Below are 15,488 nucleotides of genomic sequence, written 5' to 3'. Positions count from 1 at the left end.
AAGGGCTATATTACCAAGGAGAGTGATGGAGATGACCTGGCCTCCACAAATTCCCGACCTCAACCAAATTGGGATGGTTTGGGATGAGTCGGACCGCAGAGTGAAGGAAAAGCAGCCAACAAGTGCTCAGCATATGTGGGAACTCCTTGAAGACTGTTGGAAAAGTATTCCAGGTGAAGCTTGTTGAGAGAATGCAAAGAGTCTGCAAAGCTGTCATCAAGGCTAAGGGTGGTTATTTGAAGTATCTGTTTAAAACTTCTTTGGTTACTACATGATTCCAAGTGTTATTTCATAGTTTTAATGTCTTCACTATTATTCTACCATGTAGAAAATATTAAAAAATAAAAACCCTTGAATGAGTAGGTGTTCTAAAACTTTTGACCGATAGTGTATATTATAAGCAAGATAATGTGTTTCATTCCAGTCAGTGAAGGTTTAAAATAACAAATCTCATCACATTCGATTAGATGCTTGGGTGACATTTCACCCAGCGTTCTCCACAGTGGAATTATTGCAGCAGTCCCATAGAATGGCCAAATGTCTTGGCATACGAGGAAATTAAACATGACAAAATCTATACTTACAAATGTCAAAGGGGAAATCAGGCGAGTCTCCAACAATAAGAACGACTGTTTTCAATATGATATTTGAGACTGTATTTACCAGAGAGTAGGTTTACTGATCCTTATCGAGTTCTTACAACAAGAATCCCTCTACATGACTAACTAAATAATTCCATCTCTAAACAGGGGAATTCAAGAACACCAAAAACAACATTGCTATTTAACATGTTGTTTAGAGAGAAAAACACACAACAAAACAATCACTGACTTTCAATTTTTGTTATAATATACAGTGTGAATGTGTCAGTGAGTGCTTGGCTAACAGTCATAGATCAATACATTTCAATTTGTTTTCACACAATGGTAACCTAAGGTTTGCTCTATGTCATGTACAGTATAGGAACTCTACATGCAATCTTGGTTAGGTTTCCCAGTCACGGAGTTACAATGTCTCATTGAACAGGGCCTTAAGTACATTTGGGATATTGTATTAAATTACAATTCATGAAATACTGTCCAGCCCTTTGGGTGATAGGAAAATGAAATAACACAGAAGCAATGAGTTTAAGTTGTGGATGTGCATTAACATAGATATATTTGTACATATCTGGAGGCCAGGTGGACTGAAATAGGGAGTATTGGCAACCCTTTTTGACAAGTATGAATAAGCCCATCTGGGAAGAATTATCCTCAATATAACAGAAAACATATCACAGTGATTTATGCAAGGTCTTAGTCGTTGTTCCACTATCTGATAACGATAAGCATTTTCTCATAAAACTGGAACAGGAATGACTAATTAAGAGCATCACTCTCCATAGGTCAGTGGAAGACTCTGGCATGCTGGGAATCACAGACCAAAGACAGAAACAACTGATAGCGCAATCAAACTCGCATGTGAAGTAGGTGCATCACACGCTTCCCCGTAAAGAATGCAAAGCACCTTGTTTTAATAAGACGACGCGTTGACGTCAAAGACCGACCGCCGCATGTTGTCGACACTCCAAAAAAATCTTCACTCCATTACTCAGGTTGAATTCCTCCTTGCTAATGATGACACGGCTAAAATCAAAAGAGATGGCTGAAACCTCTCTCGATCTGCCCTGAACAGTGAGGTACTGCCATTGGTTTGTGATGTGTTATTGCTGCCAGGAAATTGAAGCTGTCATTTGTCCAAATAGCTCAATCTATCACAAACACGAAGCTCACTGGCATGTATATCAATTGTTGCACAAACAAGATTGCAACTATTATATCATTATTTGTATTGTTTTTTTTTGGGGGGGGGGGGGTTCTATTGTGAGAACATCTGGCTTTTCGGTATCCTTTCCAGCTGTTGCGACCTACTGTTGTGGGTGAGCACAACGTAGCCACAAGGCAGCAGTAATCCAATCGCTTCCGTAACACATATCCCGCCATCTCTAATCCCATGTTAGGAGTGTTTCACGTTCATATAATCATGTAAATTCCGACAGAAACACATTTCAGGTCAACCACATCAACCCTGACAATTCCAGTGAACTTTTGACAGGCCAATGGGGAACCTCAAACACCATCCAGAGCAGAGCCTTCCCATGAGACACAGCTGAGGTATGTATGCAGTAGGGCAAACACTTGAACCAATGTGTGTGTAAGTGTAGCATGGCTTTTTCACACTTGGAGGACATCTTTATCCCTTGCATGTTTCTTTTATTAAAAACAAAACAGAATATCTGTCTGGATGGAAAGGTTAAAAGGTTATATTCCACACAACACACACGTCCAACATCTAACACAGACAGAATAATTAGCCTCAAGTCCAAATGCATATGAGGCGGCAAGATTCTGGAATAAGGACGTACACAGTTCTCATTGCGTTATGTTTGACTTTTTTGAAACGAGCATTCCAGGGGGGCTCTAAATCCATTTGAGCAGGAGTGTAAGACCAGGCAAATTGAAAAACAATAACAAAACAAGGGGGCATACCTTTGAGTGATGAAGCTGGATGCCATAGACTAAAATATTTCCGAGCTTGGCTCCTGTGGCGAGCTCCATCATGGCCGCCGGCTCTCCTCCCATCGGCTCGCTGGCGGACGAACCGTCCTCCGACCCGATCAAATAAACCTATCAAAAGAAGCCCCGCCACACCCAGTGAGACATGCATCTCCTGCCAATAATGACACTCTCTTACAGAGACTTAGAGAATGATTAAACCTTTGGATCAATTAAAGCACATTGTTCAAAACACTCCTAAGAAAGACGTGCTGCGAATGAACAAGCATGTTTATTTAAGGTCCTAGTTTGGGAGGGATGTTGGAGGAGTGTGTTGTGGTATTCGGGGTAAACACACGTCGGATAGGACTCTGGGAGGTAGTAATGCCTCTGGTTCAGGTGGAAAGGCCTCACGGTGTTTATGTAGATAGATGGGCCCATCTTAAGACAGCATTAACCAGCACAGATGAGTCACTTAGTGTGTCATGCATGGGATGTGAAAGCATCTACACTGCTGCTGCAAAACTTAAGATTTCTAATTGGGCTGTTGACTGACAGCTCGACAGGGTGAATTCACTCCATTTATGTCTTCATATACAGGATGTGTGTTGTAAGCTCAGTGTCAAATGTGTTAATTCATCTGTTATAAACCTTCTATTATACATCATTATATGACTAAGTCAAGTATTTCTTGAATAAGTAAAGTAAGTCACTTGTCATCTATCAACATCTGTTCCAATTCAAATAAGTGATATTATTGATTTGTTTTGCTGCAGAAGGTGCCAGTTTGGCTTAAGTCTAGACGAGATCATTACCAGGCACATACTAAATCAATTGCCACGCACTCTGTGAAACTCAATTATCTCGCACTCTGATTGCCAAGTCATTGTTTAATGCTACAGACTAAGCCAAGGTTTCCTAAACCTCGGTCCTCAGGGCCCCAAGAGGGGCACGTTTTGTTTTTTTGCCCTAGCACTACACAGCTGATTCAAATAATTAACTAATAATCAACTTTTGATCATTTGAGTCAGCTTTTTATTTGTTAGGGTATAAACAAAATATGCACCCCATGGGATCTCGAGAACAGAGTTTGGGAAACGCTGGACTAAGCCCTCAAGAAAGAACAACAAGTGCCATCGAACGCCACCCAGATATCCCTCACGGTTGATTTTGCGTCCTCGCTTAAGACGGGGAAATTCTGAGATCGCTCGGTGAGCCAACTCTTGTTTTGAATTCAGCCTCCCACCTCGCTAACTCTGTTTGGAATTAAGCCTTCCCATGATGCTGATGTTTAATGTAGGACATCCTTAAGCTGCCATGAAATCAACTTAGGCCGGGAGTAAATGTATTTTTAATAAAGTGCTGGATGTGGGGGGGTCCTAGGGTTCTCTACCTGTGAAAAGGGCATCTGGTCCACAGTAAGAGCTGTGGAGAAAGCTCAGACACAGATGCATTTACTCTGGTGTGGTGGAGAGTGTTGCTCCCACCCTAATGCAGCCTGGAACCTAGCTTCACACCACTGGATTGGAGCTGTGTGTGTGTGTGTGTGTGTGTGTGTGTGTGTGTGTGTGTGTGTGTGTGTGTGTGTGTGTACACTTGCGTGCACAGAGGTTCACTGAAGACCTAACAAGGCCTTGCAACACAAATCAAGGCAGGCGGTTTAATCAAGTTATCCTGTATGACATTTGCAATGATTAAAACCGAGTTGTTTTGAAGATGTAAAGACTCGCTTAGAGAAAATTCCAGAATGCAACTTCCCCAAGCCCAGTGCACCTTTTTCTCCTCACTTTGTTTTGGCAGTTGTGCTGTTGCCGGGGTGAAAAGGTAAAAATCACAAAAAGTAAACAGGACCTTCATAACGTAAATGTTTATTTTGGGTTCCAATTAGATCAATTTGCAGGGGGGCTGTCAAGAGTTAATGTTGCTCTGTGGTTGATATTGACATCTGAAACAAGCCAAACGGTAAGTGAAAGGAGTGAAGTGCTCTCAGGGGGGGGGGGTATAGGGTTTCTAAACAGCAACATAGTTTTGTCTGAGGGACCAGAGGTAGACTGCAAAGTGAACCTTTTTACAAGCGGAAAAGGGTTGCCTGGCCATGTAGTACATGTACCTTGAGGAAACTAGAGCCTGCCTGGACCAGACGTGTGCTATAGAAAACACCCAGCGCAAGTTCATTCACAGTGTGGGAAACCTGAATGAGACATGATAAACGTCCACTAAGTCCACTAAGCACAGACAACACCCATATACACAATGTTCTCTGTTAACACTGCTAACTCACCTTGTTCTGAATGTGTGCGATTGCTACTGGGATACTCAAACATCAGAGCGTTTCATGGCCTTCACAAGCGTACAGTCCATCCTTAAAGCAACATGGCCAACTCACCATAAAGCAAAGTGATCAGTAAGGGGCAAAGAGCCCCAAGCATAGAGGACTGAAGACAGTCTAATTTCCAGTACCAGAACAAGTGTTGGTAAGGCAACTCCATTCATATGAGGCTGTATTTACACATACATCCCCATGTGAAGTCAACTCACCCAAATAATGACCACTGGATGCAGGAGTGCTCGGTCTGCCTCCTCCAATGCACTCAGCATTTTTCCAACTTCAGAAAAGCAAGAACTGTTGACCTATGGATAAAAAAATGAAAAGCAAGTGTCAGAAAAGAGTGGAATATTGTTGAGTTGTCTATCTGAACAGAAAAAAAATGTAACGTGCATAACCTTCCATTTCCAACGTGGTAATAACATAAACATAACAGGAATAACAAACGATATCCATCATTTTGAAACAGGCTTCGTTATATTCTGTTTTCGTAAACTCCTGAAGTGTGAACTTACAGAAACTCGAATAAAGTTCCACTCTTTTGACAGAGATTTGGCATCGTCTCCCATCAAGTCTGAGATCACATCCACCTCCTTGAAGAAAGACACAAAGAAACATTTTTCAGAAATACTACATTAAAAAGTGAAATAAACGCAAATAACGATGTTAGTTAATGCTGTTAAATTCCATTGGAATGCAGGGGAGCTCAACTACAGTCCCGGAGGGATTTCCATGCTGGTATTCATTTCTCCCTGGCACTTAATCAATTAATTTCAGCCAGAAAGTCTCAGTCCACACACCTGGTTACCCAATAATAAATGAGTCCCTGATTAGAAAGCAAGGACAAAACCAGCATACATTACGTAGCTCCAGGACTAGAGTTGAACCCCATTGATCTTAAGCTAAATTCTCTCCAAGGCTGGATGGCTCATTAGAACAAATGAAAGAGACAGGGAACCACTGCTGGGATCTCGTTGTCTCTCTGAGCTGGCAGAATGATAAAGGGTACAAAGAAGCCTGGAGACAGAATTGTGGACGAGCCAAGTTCAATTTCATTACACTGTAAATCAAATCAAAATTCAGTGCAGTCCAAAATAATAAAAGCATTTTTTGTTCACTGTAATTGTGACCACATTTTAGCTGAATATATTTCAACAAGTTTAGCCCTTGAATACAAATAGAATGAGGCTGTACAACATGTCAGTGTGTCCATTTCATGTCTATCTCTTCTGTTTTCCCAGTAATTCTTCCCTGGTCCTGTCTAACATTTCATACACAAGTGGAAATAAACACAGAAACAAACATCCACGCTCTGTGTTTGTCACTGACTGGGACTTGTACAATTTTAATAACAATGACAGTTGGAAATCTAAGTGGTTACAGGAAACATGTGGAGGGTTATTTGGTCCAGAAATATAAGTCGCCTGTGGGTTCTGAGGGAAAACCATCAGTCAGAAATGTAGATTTGCAAGATTACATTTTCTGACATGATTTAAACAAGGTTAGTTGGGCATGAAATTCTGGAATGGGATGTTTGTTCAAGAGACAGGAGGTCAAGGACCAACTACAGGACACACCAGAGAGTCCGTGACCGAGGCAGAAATCAAGTTCCAGGCTGCCAGAGGAAAAAAAGAGAGCTGCCCCAAACTATGAGTTTTAATTCAGAAAGTGGTAAGATGTTACCACATTCTTTCCTAGTAAAACCATATAAATAGCAAGTCCTATAAGGCTATAAAATAAAGTGTTACCTATTACTTTTTCAAACTATGAGCTGCTTGTTTGAAATGCTGAGAAACTCAGACAAAGAGAAAGGATAGACATGATTTGAATATAGTGCTGAAAGTGTAGTTCAGTGAGCTTTGTCCCAGTCCAGCCCGAGCTATTCCTCTATCTGGCTGTGTCCATGACTAAATATCTACTAGGTCAAGGTTCATATTTTGGAAAAAGGAGTGATATAATTCATGTTCTCCAAGATTGTATTTAATCTTGAGTGAATATGAAATACTATCGTATACTAAGCTCAAAATGTTAGAGATAAGGAGGGGATGGAGGTGTTCTCCCTTCATCAGATCCTCCCTTCCTATCATGACATTAATGTCTATTAGATTGGGCTCCGACACAAATTGACTCCGAGCCTAAATAAAAAAAAATAAAAAAAGAGGCAGATGTTTCAGTTGCAGCTCTAATGCATTGTCAGAATGATGTTTTAGTGGTTAAATTCCAATTCCTTAGTCTCAGGAGACTGAAATAAATGTGACACTAATAGGTTTACTTATTAATCAAAAGAATAATGAACGGCTATAAAAGCTTTTTGCTTGAATAACGTCTGGGAATGTCTTTTAAAGGACTGATCTGGGGTTATTGAGGAAAATACTTTTATAAACCTAAAAAAACAAACATTTTATTTGACCAACATGTACAGAACAAGAATTAAAAGTGCTAACAAGAACATTGTTTATAATATATTACATATTAATACAATTTAATGTATATTTTGTATCTTCCACTATGATTTTGGGATCACATCCATATTCATCATGCTAGGAGAATCCCCTAATCATATTCTCCCCACAATAACACACACGCTGCAAAATCCTCCACCTGCACACACACACTGTCTGCTTGCCTCCAAGCTCCAGGACAGTTCAGGCTCTACCTCCCTTATCCCCTGTATTAGATTCATTAACGGAATTGATCACAAAGCTAATTCCGCCTCCTCCATTATCTCGCCTTTCATCTCCCTCGAACCCCTGGGAAGGATGTATCTGGTCCCAGAAACGCGTGCACCACAACACGACCCTACCGGCCAACCGAGTGAAGGGAACAATGGTTCCAATCAAAGCCAAAGCCTTAGGTTCCTAGGACCCTATACAGTACATCTCAGGGGTCTGCCATGCACCACGACAGCTAGATCCGCTGCCTGTTTGACACGTACTGCCTGATGAAGAGCTTGGCACTGCTTCACAGGAGGATGAGCTGTCTGTGCTTTCCCTGTATCACCAAAACATTTCACCTGCCATGCATTTCCACCCTCTGTTATCAACTACTGAGGGAGGATGTATACACACTTTCCGATATACGTAGGAAGGAAGAGACTCTCGGCGGCAATGTGGGGACGGTACGGTGTGAGGCCGGGGGTGTCTGTTTTAAAACGTATGAGAATGGAGAAGTACAATGTGATTTGTGGGGACGATATGGCAACCTGTGACCCCTTCACCATGACTGAGAATGAATGGGAGACATGTCATACAGGGACAGTATGGGGAAATAGGGAGCCAGTCAACATGACGGGCGAAGGGTGGCAGTGAAGAGTCATCGCTGAACACTCAATTAATCAGATAATTCCCATGGCATGAACTACATGACTGCCATCTGCTTTCCGTCATGCCGGGAGGTGGAGAGGCAGAGGGGGGATGGAGGGAGGAGGGTGTGGAAGCCTTCAGACAAGCTCCAATATAGGTCTAACAGCAGATGGCAAGTCTAACCGGGGCCCACCCAAGCGGAGCTCACATGGTCTGGGAGAGGGGGGTTGTCGGAGGGGTGGAAGAAACATCAATGTGATGATCGAATGTAAAAATCTCACAAACATTGTAATTGTAATCGTAATCATCATCATCATCATCATAATCATCACCATACCATGTCCAAAGTGCTCATGCTCTTCTGCAGAGCGTTGGCCAGCTCTGTAGCCTGTGCAGAGCCACCTGTGACAACACAGGCCGACTGGGAGAGAGTCTCTGAAAAAGAAAGTGTACTTTGACCACTTTTGCAGCAAATCTCTGTTACTTAGCAATGATAATAATCTTTAAACATTGTGATAATTCATTTAAATCATCACCACTCGGGATCCAACTTGATTTACGTGGGGAAGTGATGTGCCAAAGACATACACACACGAAGATGTATTCTTGCATACGCTCCAACACACACTAACAATGAATTCATTCACACACAAAGCTCTCTTGGTATAATTACTATGCTCAATATGTCATAATCCAGTTGGTCGGCCCAGGTGCATACAGAGGTAAAGAGTAGGACTGATGACTTTATGAATGTTTCCCTGATTGTGTAGAGACCACGATGGCTCTACCGTGCCCTGACTTGTATGGATGGCGTTCACATCACAGACTGCAAACACCCTCCCTTACTTTCTGACAAACCTAAACAAGACTTCATAGAATATCTTCCTGGGAGAACAATAAAAGACTATTCTATTTCTCGTCGACATCACTCAATTCCATTCTAAACTGGCATTGTCTCACACAGGACACAAAAAACGGTGAAGAAAAAAAAACACCTCACTTTTGTTGTACAGAAAATAGTGCTAAAATACATTAGGTCTATAAAGTATGTGGTTTTTCTGTCGGAGGCAAACGACGATCATGCAAATATTGCACTTAACAGTATGAGTTGTGTATGAAAATATATACAGATACAGTCACATACCTTTGACAATGGACTCTGCTGCAGCCAGATCTCGTTTGTAGGTCACCTACAGGACAAATACAACTTAGTTTAACAACATTTTAGCATCACACCTGCTCTAAAAAGCATTGTTCATTTTAGTGAAAATATATTTAGATTCATAGGCCTTACCCCATTACTGGCTTAGTTAAACGCTATCAAAACCATAAAAACCCTTTACTTTCAGTCATATCAAATAGTATTACATACAATACACAATGTATGAATTCAAATCTGTACTTGTCCCTGTATAACAAACTAGTAATAAGCATACTATTAGAGCTAAGACAACGGCCTAATTTAGGCTTAAAGGCATTGTCCCAAACTGAGTTAGTGTCCCAGGCTGGCTCACCTTCCACAGGGTTGGCGGGCCCTCGATGAGCTTGGCATTGGTGCCACAGTACTGCAGAGCCAGATGAAGGCACTCGGTGCCAAACTCAAAGTCCGACTCACTGCACTATGAGGACAGGACAAAAGAAACGTGGGATTGTTGAAGATGCATAACAAATTTAGTTAGTTTCATAAACAGAGTTGAGCAAGTCTTCTGGGGACAAACAAAGGATAGGTCACAAACTCACATCGACCATAGTTACATCTAAACAGATATTTCACCTAGTTGGCTCGGGAATTCTAACTAGTGACGTTTCGGTTATTGGCCCAACGCTCTTAACCACTAGGCTACCTGCCACCCCAAATCAGAGGAGAGTTGAGTTCATAACACTTTGGCCCAGTGCAGTGAGAACACATTGGAATCAGATTGGCGTTGCTGTAGATCGCATTGCATTGAACATTTGATATAAGCAATGAGCTCATGCCTTTTAAGATACTGTGGTGGACTACAAAGGCTAAATCAAAGTAACTCATGCTACCTGAGATAATATGCGGACAATATTTTATCAGGATTATTTTTCTCAGGACCCTGGAACTGAAGGAGAAATTACAGGAGAAATATGACTGCGTCCTGTGGTAATTGAACCAGTAACATTTTCTCCCGGTACAAAGGCATGCACTGGGGACAGGATAGAGTGTCTCCCCTTTGTATTTTCAGCCCAGAGTTCTGCCAGGCTCAATGCATGTCAAACTACAAATGTGAGGCTCACGCAGGTTTTGGGGGAAATATGTCCTACAGTGCTAATTTGACAGACACCTTACACTTTCCCAACTTTGATGGACACAAGTGGAGAGGGGGTGGGGCACTCCCCATCGTGCCAGAGCCTCTCATTTTCACAAATACACTTACATCACTACAAATTTGTCTTCATTTTCGGTGAAATGCTACTTGACTGGCCTTGACACTCTGCTTCTCTTGCATCCTGCTCTCATTTTCAGAGAGAGTTAAAGCCAAAACCAACAGGGCTCCCTGGAAATCTAAAATTTGTATGTGCCAGGAACCAAAATAACTGCAGACAAATGGGGCTCCAATTGGCCCCATACTTCGGCTCTTAGTCAAGTCTTCCTATGTCCTTCAAAACACTGGTATCTGCATCACCATCTAAATCGAGCCAAGGTTCAAATAGCAGAGCTCTGAAGTATCTGGGCTGTTTGAAAAATAAATAAGGTGAATTTTTGCAGTGACGGATTTGTGATAGACAGAAATTGTTACAACATAAAAGTTATAAGCCTATGTTTTAAGATAAGAATCCACATATTTATGGTTTTGGTCAAAGGGCTGATTCCTCACAAATCTAGAAGAAGAAAAAAATATTAGAAGGACTTTCACAACATTTAATCCATAGAAGGGTTCTTTGGAGGAAGGCTTGTTGATCTTTGTATCTTAAAGCACAATTGAGAAATAATTAATTGAAGTTGGAACATGTGACATTTTGGCCTTACCCAAGCATAATGTTTCATCTGTAGGTGCTACAAAGAAAAATGTGTTTCATTTGAAGCTTTGCCGCTGGTAATATGAGTAATAATTTGATTTGAATAATGATTTTCTTACATTAATGAATATTTAAAAATGGAAACATGAATATAGAGAATATATCATTTTTGATTTGACAAATGTTTCAATATATTGTTGAACATAATATACTCTACAGGCATATCAAAGTTCCAAAGTGGGATCTCTGCTAGTTTTAATGTTCTGGACAATTGTATACAGAGAAATTGTCATAGTAGGCAATGTAACCAATCACAACCATCCTTTTACTTGTATCATTGCACATCCTGCAAATCACCAACAGAGGGCAACTGTTTTGAATCGATTTTCACATTCACTGTTTGTAATGCTTACAAATTGGATCATAACGCAAACAGTAGAAGAGATCCCACTCTGGTATTTTGAAATGCCCGTGGAGTAGATTATGTTCAGAAATATGAAAAATGTAGCAAATCCCAAAAAATTCTGTGTTGGGGTAATGCGTTACAAAAGTATCGCATTACACTAATGCATTATTTGTATCAGTAATGGAGTAATATAACAAGTTACCGTGTTAAAATATTGTAATACTATAAGTTACTTTTTCAAGTAACGCATCCAATACTGGCAAATTGGGCCACCTTGATTGGCAAAGTGGGACACTTAATTATTTATTGTAAAGGAGGATAATTGAGAGAGTAAATAATATATACATGAGTAGAAAATATATATTCGTGATAAACATAAATTATTCATACAAATTAAATGTATTAAAACACTCTTTAGGTATTTTTGTGGAACATTAATAATCCACACAAAATACTCTGCAATGTCAAAGTGGAAGAAATATTCTACCATTTGTAAAAGAAAAAAAGAAAAACACTAATATATCTTGATTAGATAAGTATTCTACACCCTGAGTCAACACATGAGAATCCCCTTTGGCATTGATTACAGCTGTGAGTCTTTCTGCCTAAGTCTCTAAGAGCTTTCAACACCTGGGTTGTTCAACATTTGCCCATTATTCTTATCAAAATTCTTCAAGCTCTGTCAAATTGGTTGATGATCATTGCTAGAGAACCATTTAAGTCTTGCCATATATTTTCAAGCAGATTTAAATCAAAACTGTAACTCGGCCACTCAAGAACATTTACTGTCTTCTTGGTAAGCAACTCCAGCGTAGCTTTTGGCCTTGTGTTTTAGGTTATTATCCTGCTGAAAGGTGCATTTATCTCCCAGTGTCTGGTGGAAAGCATACTGAACCAGGTTTTTGCCTGTGCTGAGCTCCATTCCGTTTCTCTTGTTTAACCTGAAAAACTCCTCAGTCCTTACAGATTACAAGCATACCCATAACATGATGCAGCCACCACTACGCTTGAAAATATGGAAAAGTGGTACTCAGTAATGTGTGGTATTGGATTTGCACCAAACATAACATGTTGTATTTCAGGATAAAAAGTGATTTGCTTTGGCACATTTTTGCAGTATTACTTTAGTGCCTTGTTGCAAATAGGATGCATGTTTTGTATTTGGTAGAGGCTTCCTCGTTTTCACTCTGTCAATTAGGTTAGTATTGTGGATTAACTACAATTATTATTATTAAATGTTTTATGTATTTAACCTCTTAAAGATCGGGACTTTTTTTTCAACGTTTTGTTAAAAATCGCGCAAAATTTCAACGTCCTGCTACTCATGCCAGGAATATAGTCAATTAGGTTAGTATTGTGGATTAACTACAATTATTATTATTAAATGTTTTATGTATTTAACTAGGCAAGTCAGTTAAGAACAAATTCTTATTTACGATGACGGCCTACCAAAAAGCAAAAGTCCTCCCGTGGGGACGGTGGCTGGGATAAAACAAAAATATATACATAGGACAAAAGAGACACCACAACACTACATAAAGAGAGAGACCTAAGACAACAGAGCATGGCAACAATACATGACAACATGGTAGCAACACAACATGGCAGCAGCACAACATGGTAGCAGCACAAAACAGGGTACAAACATTATTGGGTACAGACAACAGCACAAAGGCAAGAGGGTAGAGACAACAATACATCACGCAAAGCAGCCACAACTGTCAGTAAGAGTGTCCATGATCGAGTCTTTGAATGAAGAATGTTGTTGATCCATCCTCAGTTTTCTCCTATCACAGCCATTAAACTCTGTTTTAAAGTCATCATTGGCCTCATGTTGATATCCCAGAGTGGTTTCCTTCCTCTCCAGCAACTGAGCTAAAAGGATGCCTGTATCTGTGTAGTGACTGGGTGAATTGATACACCATCCAAGGCGTAATTAATAACTTCACCATGCTCAAAGAGATATTCAATGTCTGCTTTTTGTCCTTCAATAGGTGCCCTTCTTTGCAAGGCATTGATGAACGTAATTTTGGTGTGAAAAGTGCAAATCAATCCCAGAACATCAGCAAATGACCTTGTGAAGATGCTGGAGGAAACAGGTACAAAAGTATCTATATCCACAGTAAAACGAGCCCGATATCGACATAACCTGAAAGGCCGCTCAGCAAGGAGGAAGCCACTGCTCCAAAACCACCATAAAAAAAACTGACTACAGTTTGCAACTGCACATGGGGACAAAGACTGTACTTTTTTAGAGAAATGTCCTCTGGTCTGATGAAACAAAAATAGAACTGTTTGGCCATAATGTCCATCGTTATGTTTGGAGGAAAAAGGGGGAGGCTTGCAAGCCAAAGAACACCATCACAACCGTGAAACATGGGGGTGGCAGCATCATGTTGTAGGGTTGCTTTGCTGCAGGAGGGACTGGTACACTTCACAAAATAGATGGCATCATGAGGGAGGAAAATGATGTGGATATATTGAAGCAACATCTCAAGACATCAGTCAGGAAGTTAAAGCTTGGTCGCAAATGGGTCTTCCAAATGAACAAGGACCCCAAGCATACTTCCAAAGTTGTGGCAAAATGGCTTAAGGACAACAAAGGCAAGGTATTGGAGTGGCCATCACAAAGCCCTGACCTCAATCCTATAGACAAATTGGGGGCAGAACTGAAGGCCTCCTTTGTAGGCAAGGAGGCCTACAAACCTGACTCAGTTACACTAGCTCTGTCAGGAAGAATAGGCCAAAATTCACCCAACTTATTGTTGGAAGCTTGTGGAAGGCTACCCGAAATGTTTGACACAAGTTAAACAATTTAAAGGCAATGGTACCAAATACTAATTGAGTATATGTAAACTTCTGACCAACTGGGAATGTGATGAAGGAAATAAAATCTGAAATAAATCATTCTCTCTACTATTATTCTGACATTTCCCATTCATAAAATAAAGTGGTGATCCTAACTGAACAAAGACAGGGATTTTTTTACTAGGATTAAATGTCAGGAATTGTGAAAAACTGGGTTTAAATGTATGTAAACTTCCGACTTCAACTGTACTTCCTCACTAACACACAGATATTGATTGTTGATTAGGATATCTATTAGAAAACTTAAGTCACTTTTCTCTGTGTCCCATTTAACCATTACTCACCTTATATGGTATGGTTCCACAAAAAATGTGTGAAAGACATTTTTACTCATTATGATAAAACATAAATATAAAACATAAATATTTAATATGTTCCAACACAATTTCCATATAAACAATCGACATCTGACAAATGCAATTCAAAATGGAAAAAAGTGTATTTTATCACAACGAAATGATGTCTTGATAAATCTAACAGTACATAGCCTTTATTAAAATGTCTTTAATATGTAGGCTATGAAGTCACAACGAGGCCGACTTCAAATGCCGACCTCAAAGTTCCAATAACCCCGCATTAACTGACCGCAGCGCGAATGCAAACTATGTCAGGTCAATCCTGCACATAATAATGCATTGAAATAAAGGCATATAATCAAAGGGATTACTTATCATCAAGGACCTACAGTATTTAAGTCTAATGAAATCGACCAAACAACGGCAAAAAGTACCAAAGGAAAATCTACACCTTCGCTCATCTGATAGGCCTACAGTGGAGCTTCGTGCTGAATGGACAGCATAACAAAAAAAAGCTGAGTAATAAGTCATTGATTGCTTTTCCATGTAACGAATCCAAACACTGTTCATGTTTATATTTTTACATATTCATTAATCATTGTAAGAAAATTGTTATTGAAATCAAAATACTACTCATAGTGCAGAGCAAGCTGTAAAGCTTCATATAACACCAATGTTTTGTAGCACTTTCAGGTGAATCACTATGGAATCTTAAAGGAGGCCTGGGTAAGGCCAAAATTCCAAATATTCCAACTTCAATTAATTATTTTT

The 15,488-nt window shown here is 40.1% G+C and overlaps 1 protein-coding gene across 2 annotated transcripts in view; it reads right to left on the bottom strand.

Moving 5' to 3' along the window:
* Positions 1–15,488, bottom strand: part of crppa (CDP-L-ribitol pyrophosphorylase A) — a 34,023-nt gene that overhangs the window by 15,308 nt on the left and 3,227 nt on the right. For both annotated transcript variants that reach the window (XM_031786694.1, XM_020498168.2), the window contains exons 4-9: positions 9,677–9,781; positions 9,307–9,352; positions 8,500–8,597; positions 5,376–5,453; positions 5,073–5,165; positions 2,529–2,666 (exon numbers count right to left, since the gene is read on the bottom strand). In XM_031786694.1, the coding sequence (XP_031642554.1) occupies positions 2,529–2,666; positions 5,073–5,165; positions 5,376–5,453; positions 8,500–8,597; positions 9,307–9,352; positions 9,677–9,781 (558 nt within the window). The remainder of the gene's footprint in view (positions 1–2,528; positions 2,667–5,072; positions 5,166–5,375; positions 5,454–8,499; positions 8,598–9,306; positions 9,353–9,676; positions 9,782–15,488) is intronic.

This window comes from Oncorhynchus kisutch, linkage group LG13 (assembly GCF_002021735.2).
Source record: "Oncorhynchus kisutch isolate 150728-3 linkage group LG13, Okis_V2, whole genome shotgun sequence".
NCBI classification, from domain to species: Eukaryota; Metazoa; Chordata; class Actinopteri; order Salmoniformes; family Salmonidae; genus Oncorhynchus; species Oncorhynchus kisutch.
Note: the sequence above shows the minus strand (reverse complement) of the source record. Positions and strands in the feature narration are given on the sequence as shown.